Source organism: Neurospora tetraspora (genome assembly GCF_033439725.1).
Source record: "Neurospora tetraspora strain CBS 560.94 chromosome Unknown B0H65scaffold_8, whole genome shotgun sequence".
In the NCBI taxonomy this organism is placed as follows: Eukaryota; Fungi; Ascomycota; class Sordariomycetes; order Sordariales; family Sordariaceae; genus Neurospora; species Neurospora tetraspora.
In genome coordinates this window covers 999,214-1,018,316 of record NW_026944390.1, presented here as the reverse complement: position 1 = coordinate 1,018,316, position 19,103 = coordinate 999,214, and the positions used below count along the sequence as shown (strand labels likewise).

At 35.0% G+C, this 19,103-nt stretch overlaps 4 protein-coding genes and 1 pseudogene across 5 annotated transcripts; 2 read left to right on the top strand and 3 right to left on the bottom strand.

Moving 5' to 3' along the window:
* Window positions 1-193: 193 nt before the first annotated feature.
* B0H65DRAFT_434511 (uncharacterized protein) lies at window positions 194-433 on the top strand (the record flags this gene model as incomplete). The annotated part of the gene is made up of 1 exon (XM_062825132.1): window positions 194-433. A coding segment is annotated over one exon (240 nt), but the record flags the coding sequence as incomplete, so codon positions are not given.
* A 2,228-nt stretch (window positions 434-2,661) lies between these two features.
* On the bottom strand, window positions 2,662-2,747 carry B0H65DRAFT_t423 (annotated as a pseudogene). Its single transcript has one exon. The product of its transcript is annotated as a tRNA-OTHER (tRNA).
* Window positions 2,748-12,949: 10,202 nt separating this feature from the next.
* Window positions 12,950-14,358, bottom strand: B0H65DRAFT_560965 (pyrroline-5-carboxylate reductase dimerization-domain-containing protein). The gene is made up of 2 exons (XM_062830158.1): window positions 13,624-14,358; window positions 12,950-13,501 (listed from the first exon to the last, which is right to left on the bottom strand). The coding sequence occupies exons 1-2, from the start codon at window positions 14,319-14,321 to the stop codon at window positions 13,198-13,200; spliced, it is 1,002 nt and encodes a 333-aa protein (XP_062677535.1). The 5' UTR covers window positions 14,322-14,358; the 3' UTR covers window positions 12,950-13,197.
* A 2,251-nt stretch (window positions 14,359-16,609) lies between these two features.
* B0H65DRAFT_445996 (uncharacterized protein) lies at window positions 16,610-17,083 on the top strand (the record flags this gene model as incomplete). Its single annotated transcript, XM_062825781.1, has 3 exons — window positions 16,610-16,981; window positions 17,031-17,032; window positions 17,065-17,083. The coding sequence occupies 3 exons, from the start codon at window positions 16,610-16,612 to the stop codon at window positions 17,081-17,083; spliced, it is 393 nt and encodes a 130-aa protein (XP_062677534.1).
* A 150-nt stretch (window positions 17,084-17,233) lies between these two features.
* Window positions 17,234-18,911, bottom strand: B0H65DRAFT_532602 (uncharacterized protein; the record flags this gene model as incomplete). The annotated part of the gene is made up of 3 exons (XM_062828960.1): window positions 18,329-18,911; window positions 17,654-18,239; window positions 17,234-17,565 (listed from the first exon to the last, which is right to left on the bottom strand). The coding sequence occupies exons 1-3, from the start codon at window positions 18,494-18,496 to the stop codon at window positions 17,234-17,236; spliced, it is 1,086 nt and encodes a 361-aa protein (XP_062677533.1). The 5' UTR covers window positions 18,497-18,911.
* Window positions 18,912-19,103: the final 192 nt, after the last annotated feature.

Genomic DNA, 19,103 nt, shown 5'->3' with positions numbered 1-19,103 from the left:
ATTATATTTTAAGAATTTAAATTATTATGTATTATAAGTATAGTATAGAAGGAGTAAGTATTGGCATTTTATTACTTTATTTTCTATTTAAACGTTAAATTTAAGATTATTTATAATTAGGTCCCTGTTTTGGCGGACTTTTATAGTGTTATTACCTCCGCTATAATTTAATAATTAAAAGATTCCTTTATAAAAAAAGGAAGATATTATTGAAGGATTAAAAGATTATATTGTTAATTTAAATATTAGTAAAGGAGTAATTAAGAATAAAAATAAAGGAAAGGTTAAAAAAATGGTACTTTCTAATATTAAGAAGGACGTTAGCGAGGTTCCCGTTAGGGCTTCTACTTGCTTTTTGATTTTACTCCCCGAAATTGACCTCGATAACGGAGAATATTTTAATTTTAGTTCCTACTATTGTAGTATTAAATAAGCCGGTTTTATTAAATATTATAATTAGGATAAAGAAGACGATATTCCCTTCGAAGATTAGTATAATTTCATTTAAAATAAATTCGAAATTAATGTTGATTACTATTTAACCGATTGCGATAAGTTTCTATACGTTAAGAGTTGCTTAGTTAACTACGTTTACCGCGATTTAATATTATATTTATACGAAATTTACCCGGATTAAATTAAGATTTATTCCGGTTTTATAATCTATTTATAGCGCTAGTACTATCACTTGAATTAGGAGGAGAATACGCTTTAGAATTTTATTAAATTGAAGATAAAAAATAATAATAATTTCGATTTTTTTAAGAATAAATTTATTCGGATAGTTGGCGAGTATTAACGTTTTAAGACCGAGTAGAAGCGTAAATTATTTTAACGCTTTTTAATTGAGTATAAGAAATAAATGGGGGCGAAGGATTGTAATTATTCTATTTCCTTTGAATTTTATTATATAGATTGCTCCGGTTTTGGATAAGTATTAAAGATTATCGCCGACAAGAATCAAATTGCTTTTAAAATTAATAAGAATAATAATTTTGATAGCAGTAATAAGGGCTTTGGCTTTAGCTTTACTATTAACTTTACTAGTAGAGGAGGCGGAGGCGCCGTATGTTAAAATAATAATTATAAAGCAATTATTCGATTATTTAATAAAGGTAGATATTTCTTCTATAAAGAGAAGAGTTATATTAAATGCGATTATTTTGAGAAGGAGCGTTTCGAACGCGAGCGTTGCGATTGTATTGCTGCTATTCGTTGACCGTTATTTAATTTATGAGAATGGAGGTAATTAAGTAGCCTTAGTGGTTCTGGCCGTTCTAGCCGTTAACAAGTAGGGAAATTAATTATCTTAGGTAAATTAAATTCTTTCTTAGAGGATGTGCCGGTCATAGAGTAATGGAAAAATGATAAATAGAAATATAAAGGAAAGGAAGGATTTAATTTAATACCCTTCTTAAGAAGAGAACCCTTACTTGTTTAATATAGTTTAATCAATAATAGAATATTTGTATTTATATTTAATACTTTAATTAATATAGGAATAAATAGTTATTCGTTTATTAGTACCGCTTTTGTTGAAAGATTAAAGAAACGATTATTAATAGAATTCATAAGCAATTTTTTAATTCGGGGAATTAGCGATTACTAAGAAAAAACGAATTAAAGTATTAAAGAAGTTATTAAGGCCGTTTTAAAGGTTTATAACCGAATTATGCTACCCGACTACTTCATTATAGTTAATATAGCGTACGATATTATTATTAGCTGGAAATAGTTTAATTTGTACGATATTGAAATAAATTACGTTAGCTGCCGCTTATTTTTCCCCTTAGAATAAAAACCGGACTCCGATTAATTAAAGCATTTTGAAGTCTAGAATTATACCGCCTTAATTAATTTTGTTTATTAAAAGGACGTAGGATATTATAATATATTAATAATTCAAAAGGATAAACGACGAATAGATAAAAAAAATAGTAGATAAATAATTATTCGCTTTACGAACGATTATATTTTAATGGAATCTATTTTCGACGGATAATTATTCTTTAATAAAAAATTATGATCTTATTCACGCTTTGACTATTCTAACTAGTCGCCTTATTTAGGCATACGGTCCTTCGTCGGTCAAGGCCGGGAGGAAAAACCGTACATTTACCAATACTGGATAAAAACCTCCCGCTTCTTTATATTTAATATCTATTTTCGTTCAATCTAAGCCTTCTCACCACCTTAGCAGCTTCTTTCGGTTCCTCCGCGGTCTGCCCTTCTACTCCCATCCTCAATTCTTATTGTCGTCCGGGATGTCATCTTATCTTTGGGGCGGCGCTTTATTGAGGGGTAGGTAGGGGGAGGGAAGAGGGGTCTTATGAATTCGTCCGTCGTTTTTGAATTCTTCTTTGGTAGGGAAAATTGCAGTTGAAAGGCGAGGGTAAGTATTACCCTAGTTACTAGGGAATCGTACGCTAATTGGGCAAGTAGTTATCATATTATTAAATGGGGTAATTGCTTTTCAAAGGGTGGAGAATCGACCCGAATTTACTATAAGGCAGCGGGGCCGTCGATGAGGAAGAGATTTTCAAGCGCCAAGTCGCTTTATCCTAGGGTTTTAGACTAGGGAGAGCCCTGTAAATTTAACCACGTGCTTCTAGTAGGGGAGAATTCCATCCGATCTAAGAACCAGAAAAGATCGGATGAAAGAGAGGGGAGCGAAATTCGAACCCACGACCTCACGGAAACCGCAAGGCAAATCCAAGCCCAGATCTTCCCAGCTGAGCTATCCCCCCATTGTTCTTTAATTATTATAAGAAGAAAGAAGTCGACTTCGAAGTATAAGATTAATATTACTATGAAGTTTGTTAATATTAGAAGGATATTAAGAAGCGTATTTTCGAATTGGAGGCCGCTTCTAACTTCAAACTTAAGACCGTCCTTATTACCCCCAAAGATTTTAAATATACCCGGGATGAGGATACGAAGGAATTGGGCTATATTATATTATATTATTTTCTTTATAACCCTACTACGATTCTTAAGAGGTTTAACCCGTTAGTAAAGTAGAATATAATTTAATTAATTTTACTTATTTTATAGTATTTTTTCTAGAATTTAAGAAACCTTGTTATTGAAAATAATCCGCCGAAGGAAAATAAGAATCGGATATTTAAAATATTTATTAATTAAAGCGCGACGGTATAGGTTGGTATAAGTATTATCTTACTTAAATATACGTATTGGATAGAGATCTTTTTATACGTTCTATTAAGAAAAATAACTAGACTGCCTATTTAATTAGTATTTTTGAGATCGATCGATTTATTTAGTAAAAACGAATTATTAATAACTCCGCTTAGGAACCGCTCCTCCGTAATGAGAAGGAATTCTATAAGGAAACTTTTCGTACGGTCCTTCCCGAATATTATAACGAAATTGAAGTTTTTAGTAAATATGATTCGAATACGTTATTAGAATATTAATTATATAATTATAAAATCGAACTGGATAAAGGTTATTAATTAGAGGAATTTAAGTATAATTTCCTATATAAAATGTCCTTTAATAAATTAAAGGTAATACGGAAGTATATTTTAGAAAATTTATTAAAGGGATTTATTGAGGTAAGTTCATCCCTATAGGTAATACACGTTTTATTTATTAAGAAGGCTAATAGTAATTTCCGTTTCTACGTAGATTATTGGCAATTTAATACAATTATTCGAAAAGATCGATACCCGTTACCGCTAATTAAAGAAACCCTTACTAAGGTAGTAAAAGTATAATAATTTACAAAAATCAATATTTACTAAACGTTTTATTATATTTAAATAAAATTAGAAGATGAGGAATTAATTATTTTCTATATTAGTATAGGAGTTTTTAAATATAAAGTATTACCATTCGGTCTTATTAACGGGTTAATTAGTTTTTACAATTTTATTGATTTAGTTTTAGGCGAATATTTAAGCGATTTTCATACCGCTTATATCGATAATATCCTAATTTATTTTAATACTTTGAAGAATTATAAAAATAATGTTTAAAAGGTATTTAGAAAGTTAAAAGAGGTTAATTTATAGGTGTACTTTAAAAAGTACGAATTCTATATTATAAAAACGAAGTTCTTAGGTTTTATTGTAGGACGAGATGGAGTTTTAATAAATTTAGAAAAAGTGGAAATTATTAAGGAGTAAGTAATACTTTTTTAATTTGAAAAGAGTTTAATCTTTCTTAGGATTTTATAATTTCTATTATAAGTTTATTAAAAATTACGGCCGCGTAACGCGTCCCCTTACGAATTTAATACGAAAGGGAGAGGCATTTATTTAAATTAATAAATATTAAATTGCTGTCGAAGATTTTAAAAAGTTATTTGTAGAAGCTCCGTTATTAAAGTATTTCCATTACAATATAGAAATAAAGGTTAAAACGGATATTAACAATAGAATATTAGTAGGAGTATTATTCTAATTATAGGAGGATATTAGAAAATAGTACCCGGTTACTTTCTTTTTAAAAATTATATAGGGTATTGAATATAATTACCCTATTTACAATAAAGAGTTATTCGCTATTATTAGAGCCTTCTAAATATAGCGATTCGAATTCGTTAACTTCCGGTAAAATAAATTATTTATAATTATTATTAATTATTAAGTATTCGAATAATTTAATACGAAGCGTTTTCTTAATTTTCAATAGGTTAGATAGGTAGAACTCTTATTTTAATATTACTTCGAAATTACGTATCGGCCCAGTATAAAAAATGTAGTAATAGATGCGTTTTTCCGAAAATCCGAAGGTTTTAAGATTTAGGAAGATAAGAAGGATGTGTACCGTACGTTCTAAATATTTAAACCTGTAAAAGAAAACGGAACCGAAATTTCTATTATCGTTTCTATTTTTATTGTTTCCGGCTTGCTAGAGGAATTAATTTTCATTATAATTTTGAATATAAATAAATTAAATCCCGTTAAACCGGAAGGATATAAATTAGTAGACGTATTTATGAAGGTTAATTGAGATGATGAATCCTTAGAGAAATATTACGTTTGTGTTTATAATTTAAATTCTAATTTTATAATATTAATTAATAGATTTTTGATATATTAGAATTGTTTAATTGTCCCCGAAGCGGATAATTTGCGTACCCGTATTATTAACGAAGCTTATTCGACGTTAATTATAGCTTACTTAGGAAGGAATAAAACTCGGGCGGTTTTTAAAATATAATATTAGTAATTACGGATAGTTAGAGATATTAATTACTTTATTAAGAATTATATAGTATATAAAATTAATAACATTTTTAAAAATAAGATACCAGAGTTATTTTATTCGATTCTTCCGCTAGTTTAGAAGTAAATGTTTATTATTATAAATTTTAAAAAGATGCCGAAAAATAAATATAATTTCGATAATACGTTAGTAATAATTAATTATTTATTAAAATTATTTTGGGTTACCTTATATATAGAGAATATTATAATTCGCGACGCCGTTCTAATATATTACGAAGGGCTTTATTAGGCTTATAATATATTAGAGGAAGTAATTTCGGATAGGGGACTGTAATTTACGTTCGTATTTACTAACGAAATATTAAAATTAATTAGGATAAAGTAGAAATTAATTACCACGGGATATAGTTAAATAGTAGGTTAGGCGGAAACAATAAACGTTTATATTAATTAGCGATTTCGATTATTTATTAATTACCATTGAAACGATTAGTTTAAGGCTATTCCCGCCCTAAATATTATATAGAATAATTTATTATAAGATAGTGTAAGCCTATTTCTTTATAAAATTATATTCGGATACCCAATAAGGATACTTTTCAATTAGGACGCCCGTATTTAAGACCTTAATATATTATAAATAAGGTAATTAACTTAGAAATAGGTATAAGATTACGCCTAGGATATTTAGGGGTATTTTGAGTACGTTAAGGAGATAATATTAAAGGTATAAGAATAATAAGTAGTGTAGGTTAATAAGAAGTGGAGGGAATCCGATTCTGAATTAGGCGATAGGATTATTATTATTAAGAAGTTTTAATTTATAACGATTTAACTTAATAATAAACTAGATTTTTCTAATACTTGTAATTATTATAAGATTATTAAAAGAAATAGGGTACTTTTACTATTTAAAATTTTTAAAAAGTTAGAAAAGTATTAATGTTTTTTATATGGATTGTTTACGAAAGTACGATAACGACGTATTCCCGGAATAAGTTTTCGAATATTCCGGCCTAATTAATATAGACGAAAACGGAAATCCCGAATAGGAAGTTAATAAAGTTATAGTATTTAAAGTAGTTAACGAAAAGTTGTTTTACTAGGCGGATTGGAGAGGTTAGGACCCCGACTTAGAGTAGTACCCCGCTTCTAATTTTAAATATGTACCGAAGGCGTTTTAGGACTTGTACGAAATTAACCCGGATGCCCCGGGCCTATTCCGGCGATTAATAAATTAATTTAATAAGGATACGGAGTAGTATAATAACGACGAGTATTTCAAGGCGGAAGGATTAAGGCGTTTACGGCGTATTATAAGGAAGAAATGAACGTTTTGTATAATTATTTAGTAAAATTCGCGAACGAACTTTTTATATAGGGAGGGGTAATATAACGGCGCTAATAGATTGGGTCTAGGTACTATATACGAAGTGGTTTATAAAATTATTAGAATAAGGTATATAGAGGATTCTAGGTATAGTACGGTCTAGGGAATACAAGTTATTTAATTAACTATGCTAAAACTAGTTGTAGGGTGGATTTTAGTACGTATAGGGTTTATCCTGTAAGTAAAGGGGATATGAATAAAGGAATTAGCTAATAGCGACCCGTATATAGGTTCCGCTATCGTTTATACGATTAGGGTATTTATTTGGGTCTATACGCTTATACTTAGTTTTCTTCCTCTCTTCTTTCCCCTATTTAAAATCTTCTGTTATAGATGGAATTTTAGCTTTGCCTTCGATTTACCCATACTGTGCCCTTGTACTATTAGTATAGAGGCTAATCTGTAATACAACCGGTATTTCTTAATTCGATAATATATTATAACACGATAATGACGATAATATCGACCTCCTTGCTGTTATCGAATATTTCGACCCCGTCGACGATTATGATAACGAAGCCGAGGATATGTAAGAGACCGTAGAGGAATTTTTAAACACTAATATTGCCGGCGTAGGAGCATTGATTATAGCTACTTAAATAGACGCTGAGCCGGAAATTCTATATCATATCCCGTTTATTAGGTCCGAGCTTATAGTATTTAATCATAATTAGTATAATATATTCGATTTCCAATTTGGATAGGGCTTAATATATATTAACCAAGTAGTAACGAAATTATAATACGCTATGCAATTTAATTTATTAAAATTATTAAAGAAGGAACTTATTATTAATAGTATTGAAATCGATAATATATTCTAGAGTTTAGAAACCCTAAAACGCTATATGCGCGAATTTATATTATATATATTAAAATACGTACCGCTAAATAGTTTACCCTAAATTTAATTTGAATATTGTTATTTCGTTAGGCTATCAATAAATTAACAAGTGAAAACCCTATTTAAACTTTGTATATTATCGACTTAATTAATTTATATCGCCGGCGTTTCTAATTTAATAGTCTTTAGAAGAAGATTTATTTCGGTTTCACTAATTTAGTAAATAACATTTCTAAAATATAGTATAGTAACTAATGAGCGGGCTTTATTCGTACAACGAATAGTAAATTCGTATTTTATCTGGTATTTATATTAGTATTTATATTAGTATTAGCACTAGTATCAGTATTAGTATTAGCACTAGTATCGGTACTAATATCGGTACTAGTACTAGAACCTATCTTCCCTACCGATATTATCGAATTTGAATATATATATATTAAATATAGGCCTTACAGACGGAATTCACCTCTTTAATCTTATTATAACTAAACTTAGGGTATATTCTAGAACTAGCGTGATTCTTCGAAGTTCCTAAGTATTCTTTAATTTATATTAATTAGTAATAGTGTACTACTAATTCTATTTACGGTATATATAATTAATAAGGGTAATATTATATTATTTATTTCGCGTATTATTATTATCCGGATAATATTTAATTCAATTATAAACAAAAATATTATTATTAATTTAATAACGGTTAATAATATAATATTTAGGGAATTAATTTTGGTAATAAATTTAATAGAATATATCGACTCGAAGAAAGTCCGTAGACGTAGATTAGTAAATATTAAATTCGATTATTTATTTAGTAGTTATATGAAATTTTATAACGATATTATTTATATACTACAGTTATACGTTTGTTGGGCACTATTTAATATTAATAAAGTTTTATTATTAGTATATAGAATATTGCTAATACCCAGCGTATTCGAGGTTTAATAATTTAGTTAGTAGGGGTTAATCGATGCTTCCGTTTGCTAAAAGTATAGGAAAATTTGTTTTCTCTTATTATTTGACTATAATAATAGCTTTGGTTTATATTAAGTAATAATTAAATTATTAATAGATTATTATATTTAAGTAGTAACGGTTTTTTAATATAAATATATTAAATAGATTAACGTATTTTCTATTACACTAAGCTTATATATTTCTAATTTTTACACAATAATATGAACCTTCGAATTATTAATAGCGTTTAATAGGGGATATATTGTTACTATACGTAGTAAGTAGGTTAATATTAAATATTTATATTACGAAGTTTATAATATTAATTTATCAGTTTAGTAGGTCTTACTTTACGGGCCGCTATTAGCATTTATTAGCGATATACTTTAATAGAATACAAATAGTAGTATTTTTAAGTTCGTAGCTAATTTTGTATATTGTAATTAAAAAGTGCCTTCGAATTAACGTAGTAATTTCAATTTGATATATATTATTCGAAATCATTTTGAAACATTACAATTATAATAGAGAATAGACGGTATATGAAAAATCGGTAAGAAGCGTACGTTCGGAACCGATTATAATATTATTATTTAATTCCTTGCCGTTTATTAGATTATACCAGCGTTAGATCTAATCCGCGGTCGACTTAGTGATTTAGTATATTTAAATTTTAATAGTATAATTTATAATATATATTTAATATTAATTAATATAGTAATAAGGGCTGATTCTATTATTAAATATTTTTGTATTCTATGGTAAATACCGTTCTACCTAGGTTAGTAGCATTTATAACCACCGGGTAATTATAAAATATATAATTTATAAGGATATATTCGATAATTAATCTTTATAACGGTTATTTATTTATTATAGTTTTAAAAGACTAATTTAAAGGTATTGTTTATTCGTAAGATAAACAATATATTTAATTGTAATACCTTATATAATAGCAAATCGTTATAAAATTATATAATTGCTAATTGTATTAAAGTTTATATATTAATTATCGATATTTTAATACTAATTTATATTTAAATTATAAAAGGGAATAAATTATTATTAATTATCTAATTTATATTTAAATAATGGATCTATCGATATTTTATAACGACGATAAAGATAAATAAATAACTGTACTAATTATTATATAAAGCCTTTATTCGTTCGATATTCAAGGTTAAATTAGGTAGTGTTATTATAAATATTAGCTGTCAATACGCTAGACTATTAAGGCGTAATATAGTATTAATTAGATTATAAATTAGTTTTTAAATTAATTCCTATATAATAATACCCGTAGCGTCAATTATAAACGATGCCCCGGACAATAAACTAACTAGTATTACGGACGATAAGCCAACCGGTATTGCGTTCGTTATTGAAGATAATATTATTACTAATAATATAAATATCAGCATACTTTCTATTATTTAAAAAGTAATTAAATGCTATTAGTAAGGCGCCTGGCTAAATATAAACGTTAGATTTTATTATTTCAATATTTTTCGTTGATATAAATTTGTATTATTATTAATAATACTATTTAACGAATTGAAATACAAATAAATTAATTTTCGTTTTTTATAATCGATATTATAATATAATGGCGCGCTATTAATATAGTTTACATTTAATATTTTTGCTTAATCGATACCGGATATAGAATAATCGAATACGCGTAGTTTATTCTATACCCCTTTCGGTATTTATATATTGATATAAGGGTAGCGAGCTACCGGTATAGTAGTAATAAAGTTCGGATATTGTACTAACGAACGGAGCGTTCCGATTTATCGAATTATATAGCCGAATTATAATACTATATTAACGTAATATATCGTATTTGTAATTGGCTATAATAATATATATAGTCAAATTCTAATATAAATATAATAATATATTAAGTAGTTGAGTATTTTAGTACGCTACAGCGTATATTTTTTACTACGATGGCCGGTGATAATCGAGAGATATTAATATAGTATACACGATAAGGTTTGGAAAAGTATAATTATTAAGTAGAACTATTGTAAGCCGGAAAGGGATTATTTATTATATGAGAACTTTATATAAATAATTCGCTTCTTTTTATTTGGCGGTTTCGAGGATAATAAATTTAAAATAATTATTCGTATTCGCTAATTTACAAAATTAGTATTAATAATATTTATAAAGATTTCTTTAATATATATAATGGATATTAAACATAATAATATAAACAATAATAACAACCCTTTTAAATTTATTGGTATTATATTTAACAATAAATGTATTGATATTTCTATATTAATATAATTGTAAAAGAACGTATACCTTATTTATGACCTTCCTATTCTTAAATAGAAAATATTATTGGCTTTTAAATAGATATTGCGCTAAGTATATTAGGAAGAGTATAGTTGGAATATTATAGTAACGGGCAATCGAATAATTAAATAGTAGAAGAAAGTAGTATTTAATAATAGCTAAGTATAATTTAGAAATTATAAGGATAGAATAGGTATAGTATTAATTATTAAATATTTTATATAGTATTGCCGTTAGCCGCCGACGCGTTTTTTATTGAGGCGTTTATATTATATATAAATAAGTCGATGAATTTAGGTATAAGATTATTAAACGCGCTCACTTAGAATATATTATAATATATAATATAGAGATTAGTACGTATTAATAAGTACGACGGAATTTGTTGAATTGTTTAAATAATCTTCTGTAGTCTTCATGTATATAGTATTAATTAATATTATATTATAGGAGTATCGGCTATATACTGACGAAGTAGAATATATTTGGGTAAATTGGAATTTATATTCTTTATTGTAAAACCGGTTATTGCCAGTAGCTACGAGCCGCTAACGGAACTTTTATTTATATAAAAGTTAAATTAAACGGTATAAATATTAATATAATTGTTACGCACGAGGAGTCCTAGTAGGAGATTATCAGACTATTTATATTAAATTGTAATGAAATATATATAGTGCTATTTACTATATCCGATAATAGCTGTCGATAAATATAGATAAACGAACGAATAGAGTTTACTCTAGAGAGTTAACTATTATTTGTAGATTAGTAAGTATAATTCACTTAAGTAAATAAAATTTATTAAAATATTCGATAATATTGTGAATAATTTGTTTAATTTATTTCTTTATAGTTTATTTATAATTAGAACTTTGTTTTTTTTATATAGTAAGTATAATACTTATTTAATATCTATTCTTTTACTATTTTTGTTAGAATATAATTAATTATAAGTACGTAATTCGGTGAATATGATTATGTTTATTGAATTACGCCGCGATTATTCCCGTTATAATAATACTATAATATTAGTTATATAGTTATTAAATTATTGTAAAGTAGCGGAGGAGGAGAGTGGGAGTTGGGAGTTGGGAGCCGAGAACGGATTAGAGTTGGGAGTAGGAGAGCGGGGACGGGATTCGAGCGGATTGGAGCTAGGGTATGTAGGCGGCGGGAGGAACGGGAGTAGGTACGGGATTACGCGGGTAATGTACCGGTATTCAAATTAAAATATATATAGTATCGGCGTATTAATTATATAACGGTATATGATTATAATCTATATGTAACGTTGCGTATAGATAATCCTATAGTTTATTTTGTGTGAACCGTTTATTTGACGTAAGCTGCTTATTAGTTTTATTAGAAAAATTAAGTAGATTTTATAAACTTCTTTTTATAGTAATGGTTAATTAAATTAATCCGTCTTTTTGTTAACTAATCTTTTTATTAACTAATTCTTTCATTAATTATTAGTATTCTCAATTAATTCTCTTATAAACCAATTCTCTTATTAACTATTAGTCTCATTAATTAATGGTATTATTAATTAGTTCTTTTATTAATTATGGATATTTTCAACTAATCTTTTTTATTACTTAATTCTCTTATTAACTATGGATGTTCTTAACCAGTCTTTTTATTAACTAGTTTTTTTATTAACTATTGGTATTGTTAACTATTAGTGTTGTTAATTAGTGTTCTTTTCAACTAGTCTTCTTATTAATTATTAGTATTATTAATTAGTTTTTCTAATAATTAGTCTTTTTGTTAATTGGTGCTTTTGTTAATTAGTGAAAAAATATATCGATTATAATCCAGTTTATTCGATTATTAGTTGGTTTAGTGAATTATATAACCGCCGTTGTATCTATTACCAGTTGATACCGTGAATATTTATGTTGTTTAATGATTGTTTTGGTTAGTTAATGAATTATTAAACAGTTAGTTAATGTAGTTGTTGATTGCACAAACGGCTATAATTATTAACCAAGTGTATTGTTAGTTGTTGCCACCTGTCTGAGCCGTTTATTATATAAGTAGTTGATTTTTATTGTACGAGATTGTAGTAGGTTTATTTCTATGTACGGTACCTTGATATGAACGGTGTCTCAACCAGTTATACACGGCTTACTACCCCGGGGTAAAGACCGGTAAGAGGCGAACCAACCAAAGTGGTGAAATTGTAGTTGATTGGAGGTTGAACTTTGAAGAGAAGAAGAGGGAGAAAGCCCCGCGGTCTGGAAGAAATACAGGAAATCAGCGGCACTTTGTCGTGCACCATTTACTTTCTCTGCTCTGACGATGAAACCTTATGGCTTATGGTGTAGGACTTGATTTTGGTAAAGCCTGGCATTTCATTTTTTTCTTTCACCGACACTGGGTAAGGTAGTCATTCAGTCATCAATCAGTGGATGCCATTATCCTACTATCCTCATCCGCACAATGCCTTTACATTATCATATACTCCCCAAGGACTTTCCTTTCTAATTCCTTTCAACCCGACTCATCTCCCTATTCGCCCTCCAACTCCTCGTCACCGCCTCCCCCACCAAGCCCGGAAACCCACCATCCATCATATGGTTAATCGCCTTCTCCGTGCTTCCTCCCGGCACGCACACCTCTTTCCTCAACACCGAAACTGGTCTATCGCAGTATCGTTTCGACAACATGCCCGATCCCAAGCACGACTGCACCACCAGCTCGCGCGCCGTCTCGGGGTCTAGACCGTGGGTTTCGGCAGCGGCAACGAGCGATTCGATTAAAAAGTAAAAGTGTGCCGGTGCGGATCTGGTAAGTCCCCCTCAAAATGTCAGCCATTCGTTTTCTCGTTCACGTTCGTTGTTCATGATCAGAAAAAAAAAACAGAAAGAGAAAAAAAAAAAAAAAAAAAAAAAAAGAAACCGTCTTACCCAGAAATAGCAGCAACAACATCCAACTCCTCCTCCCTCCCCAACACCACCGCCGCCGGACTAACCAACCTGATCACGTCCCTCACCACCTGGACCGTTCTTTTGGTTCCCCGTCTCGCATTCTCGCAGGGAAACAATCCCGTGGCCCCCTCGCGCACGGTAACAGGTAGGTTCGGCATCGACCGCACTATCGGCGTGCCGGCGGGTAACCAGCTCTGCAGCTGCGCCACGGAGATCCCCGGGCACATGGTTACTATCGTCGGCCTTGCGCTTGGAGAAGAAATGGAGGCGATGGCTGGGGCGATTTGAAGGCAGACGGAGGGGACGTCGCGGGGGAGGGTGCAGATGAAGAGGACGTGGTGGTAGTCCTCTTTTTCCGTGCTATTTTCGGGCTTCTCCTCCCAGATTTGGGGGTCGAGGTTGTCAAGGGTGATGTGTGCGAGGGGGTATTTGGTTTGGAGGTGGCGGAGGTGGTCGGGCCGTCGGGCGGTGATGGTTATGGGACATGGCTTGTTTCTGCTGCTGCGATGTTTCCAGATGCTATTGCCGTTGTTGCTGGTTGAGAAGGACGCGTAGATGCCATCAACAAAGGCCTGGGCGAGGTGGCCGCCGCCGATGAAGGTGAGACGGTCTGGGGCTACCGCGAATGGTGTTTCGCCCGTGGCGGAGAGGGGAGGGGAGGATGGGGGTGAGTCCATGGCGAATGTTGGGTGATTCTGGTAGGAAAGATTATCCGATAGGGAGTTGAGCTAATCGTGATAGCTTAAAGGTACCATTCTGTTATAAGTCAACCGATCATGGCCCAAAGAGGCAGCATGTACCTCTACGGCACGAGAGAGTTCATGATGCCCCTGAACGGCTGTAAACAAACACAGTGTGACTTGGTACATAGTGCTCTGACGAGACGCCTAGTATCAGTCCACAACCGCTGCAAAGCGTCCACCTTGACCTTACCTTCTCCATACGGCAAAGATATGCTGAAGGTGTCACCAAGCTCACCTAAGATTCTCTCGTCACCCACGGGGATGTCTCAGAGATCCTGGCCCCTGGTTGTTCGCGGCATGCTACCTGTTTACATGAGGCAACCGCAGAATCTTGATCCGCTGTAGCGTGGTGATGAATGGTGTGGTTGATGTTGACGACATCTTCAGTCATCCCGGCCTCCACTTTTGAGGAATGAGGTCGAATGGAGGAATATTTGTCAACGCACAACAGGGCAGCTCCGAGACTCTGACACGACCTGAAGAAAGAAGAGTCTTGGGTGCTTCTTTCCCTTGTCCATCCCAAGCAAAACCGGAAGGACCTCAACTATGCCAGGCGCCACCACCACCAAATTTACCAACTTCATTCCTTCATCTTCTTTGTCTTCCCTCGAGCGCATCGCCAGTGCCACTCACCATGCTGTCTCTCCGGCGCCCTGGAGCTAGTTGAGCTTTTTGAAGCCAGCAGACTTTTCAGCTCTCAACGATGCATCTTCAAGCTCCACGATTCTCTTCAGCTTTGCCCTTTCCGGATAGCTTTGGGCCTGTACGAGATGCAGGTTTCAACACATCACACCTTCACCACGGTAGCTCCTCCCACACGCATCCACCAATCGAAGGGCGTGATCGGCTCGCGTGCGCGTGAAGACTTCGTTCTGGGACGGGAAGACTTCTAGAGTTGTGCACAGCCAAGGCATCCACCCAGTGCGCCGCCCATCCCTCAAGCAGTTTAGCAAAATGGGTCATCTTCTATTGTCGTGGAGACTTCTGAAATCTGAAGGCTTCAGGCTTCTACTCCGACCACGATGCGTCAACGAGCTGGGATATTGGATGATTTCGTCAGGGTCCAGAGGTTTGGGTCGATCCACCCCGGTCGTCGATCTCAGATCAAACCCGATTAGCGCATGCAAGATCTGTCAGATTCAAGGGTGGTTTTAGCCATACCATATAGAGGTTAGCGCTCCAGCCGCCTAATATTGCTTGATTTCTAGGCATATCTAGGTTACCCCAGCACCCCCCATACCTTCTGGGCGAGTTAATTACACACTCTTCAATCAATCAATTCTGCACCGTCACATCTAACAAGATCTATTGCGTAACTCTTCGGGGACCTACCTATTCAGCCGCACTGCGCTAAACAGGGCAAAGCGGTCACCTGGAGTTGTGACCAAAAACTTTAAGGTGCATATGTTGACTTCAAAAAGTATAGCCACTATCCGTCGTCCCCCCAAAGCAGTTTGGATCAGTGCTCCCAATGAGCCGAGCCGAGCTGAGCTTGAGGTCTAACTCGGCTCTAGCTCGTCCCCACATGGAGGCCAGCTCGGCTCGGCTCTGTTCCCACACTCAAGCACCTTGACAGTTGCCAAGACTTCCCGAGAATTGAGCTGACCACAACTTTTTAACAAACGGACCATCGAAACGAAAGACGAAAATCAAGAAACTCAATTATCCTATCAGAAAGAGTGCTATCTTGATAGTTTCAAGCACGCTGATGTTGAATCTAGAATCAGTTTTCTTTCATCCCCTCATGTGGTGGAGATATGGGCAAATGAAGTCTTGTTCTTTTCGTTTCAAAGGTCCGTTTGCCAAAAAGTTGTCGTCAGCTCAATTCTCGGGAAGTCTTGGCAACTGTCAAGGTGCTTGAGTGTGGGAATGGCTCGGCTTACTATAGGCTCGTTGAGCTTGTTTTGAGAATTTTATATCAAAGTCCTCTATTATTGCGCGCACTTCTCGAGGACGATCGGCTTTTTTTTAAAGAAGAATGGGAATAGTGGCACCCACTTCTTCGAAGGCCCCAAGATTCAAATGGCTTAGTAGATCTGAATGCCAAGCTCTAGCACGTACTACAGTACAGATCAATGCTGGAAAGTTTGTTAGCGTGTGTTGCGTGCTCGAGGCAGTCACGCAATGATGAATGAAGTCTGGCATGAACAGCGATGATCTCTTGATTGATGATCTGAGCAGAATCTCCTGGTCTTGACTAATATACATTGAGGCAGGTCGCGATGGGGCTGAATTTCCCGCTTGGGGTGGGGTGTTTGGGGGTTTTGGGAGTGATGCCTGGTGTGAAGGATAAAGAGAAGGGGGGTGGTGGTGGTGGGGATAGTGAAGTTGGTGAGGCTGGTGAGGATTCTGAAGAGGGGCCGTTGTTGAACGGCGATGGGGGTGATGATACCAACAAGAACGGCACCAATGGCTCGATGTTGTCGTTGCTATCCTCCGTCAAGCGAGGCAGCACTCTTCTATCGGAGTTGCTCACCCACGACCGTAGAGTCCTCGTTCTCCTGGCTACCGTTCCCATAGCCAAGTGCATTAATCCGGTCGAGGAATTGATGGTCCAGTATATCCCCAGACGCTTTGATATCTCTCTCGCATCCGTACGTCGTCTTCTTTTTCTCCACCCTCCGCTCTCTGCCCCATGTATAGAGGTAAGTACATATCTTTCTATGGCTAAATGTAGGATGAGTGTAGAGGTATAGACGGGATTTTTGAACACATTTTTGACTCGTTTCCATTGTTTGTTGCTCTTTCAACGTTGTCTACATGATTAGGTAGGTACCTCCTCCTTTTCTCCTTTTGTTTCTTTTACCGAAGCATCTCTATAAGGTGTCAAACCGTTGACCTCCTACCTAATAAGTCCCCTGAATCCTCATCTCCTGAAACTCTCCGGCCGTCATGTACTTCTCCACTCCTTCTCTCACCAATCCCTCCACCAAAGGCCTCAAACTCGCCTCCCTATCCGGCTTCCCAAAGTACGCAATACTGAACCTCGCGTCCACTTCTCCCTCCCCCTCCTCTCCCTCTTTTTCGGTCTTCAGCGCATCAGGTAAATGCACCCGATGTCTACACGCCGGCAACCCCGTCAACTTCTCGAGACAGTCGCCCACGAGCAGGATGATCTCGTGCGGGTTTCCTGATTCGATCTCGATGAAGTTGGAGGATTTGGGGGGGAGGGCTGCTTCTGTTTTGGGGGGATTTCGTTTGTTAGCCAACCATCCATTCTCCGTCGTCACTCGCTTTGAAGAGAAAGAAAGAAAGAAATAACTTACGAAGTCCCCCAACACTATCCTGAAACAACAACGTCACACTCCCAAAGTCCGTATGGGCCGCTATCCTCGTCTTCCTTGCTTCGTTTCCTTTCCCATCCCCGTCGTCCTCCCCCCCAGATCCAAACCCAAACCCCCCAAACTCCCCCACCCTAACAGGCGGATAATGCGTCAATCGCAATTCATTCGTTCCATCCCTATGCAAGTCCCTTAATCCCCCCCCACCCCCACCCCCGTTTCCACTTCCAGCCAGCAGCCCCAGCCCCAACCCAACCTCCAAAGCCTCCAAAACCTCCAACTCCGCCCGATAACAAACCCCAAAAAACCTCTCCATCACTTTCTGGAAATCATCGTACACCCCCCCAGGAGGCCAAATGTTGGCGTAAAGCGGGTCGAGCGGGGAACCCATGTCGTAGGATTCTTTCATGTCTTTAAGCATCGGGATTGGTGGTGAATCACTCTCAAAAGTCTTGGATGCGGCTGAGACGTTCTCGATCCCGAAAGCCGAGTAACCCCTGTGGGGGTGGACGGAGGCGGGGTGGGGGGAGAGGAGTTTTTGGGAGAGGGGGAGGTGGAAGAATTTGCGGCTCTGGATGATTATTACCTAGGATTAGTTTTGGTGAGGACTGGAGAGGGGACTAGAAAGACGGGATGGCAGAGTGAAGATGAAGAACGTACGGTTTCAAAAGCCTTGTCGATTTCCGACGAGGGAACAACGCCGTGGTTGATTAGCCTGGCGAAACCATTTTGATAGAGAGTGGTGACGAGTTTCTTGCAGAAGGAGGTGCGGACGGTTGGGTTGGCGCTGTGGAAGAGGGAGAAGTCGAGTTGGGTGGTGGTGGCCATGGTGAGGTGGTGGTTTGGGAAGGGAACATGAATTGGGAGGATCTGAGTTTCTGGGGAATACGGACAAACAGGAGAATTGGATGGATGGTGAGGATGAGGAAAATATCACGGAGATCCTACGACGCTCATCTTCTGGGTTTGCTCCTACGATTTTAAGGCTTCATAGCAGTGCCGTGTTGTCGTTCGGTGCAGTTGCATAGGTACGCACGTGTATTCTCGGCCTTGGCTATGCGGTTGCGAGCAAAAGTAAAACCCCCTTGTCAGGTATCTGGCATGGACCACTACAAGCAAAGCTTCATGTAAGTATTCGTATGGTCAGTGATCGTCAGCGACCGGAGTTGGATCCGAAACCAAAACCCTCGCTCAAAACCGCAAAACAACCCCCAATTCAAAAACTTGATCGGTCTGGATGAGCGACAGGGATCATGGGCCCGGAGACATATAAAAATTCTGAAGGGGTTCAGCTCACCCACTCGGCTTTACAAAAACGTAGCATGATAGACAACGACGGGGTAGCTGAAGGGTAAACTTGGTGCATAGTAGATTTCGGTCGATCGGGTTACATGGGACAGCACTTACCCATATCACCATAATACATAGGTACCTC

Excerpts from the sequence above, each read along its gene's own strand:
- B0H65DRAFT_560965 (XM_062830158.1), bottom strand. The coding sequence starts at position 14,321 with ATGGACTCACCCCCATCCTCCCCTCCCCTCTCCGCCACGGGCGAAACA. Across the intron at positions 13,502-13,623 it reads GTTGTTGCTGCTATTTCTGG|ATCCGCACCGGCACACTTTT; the intron begins GTAAGACGGTTT and ends GGGACTTACCAG.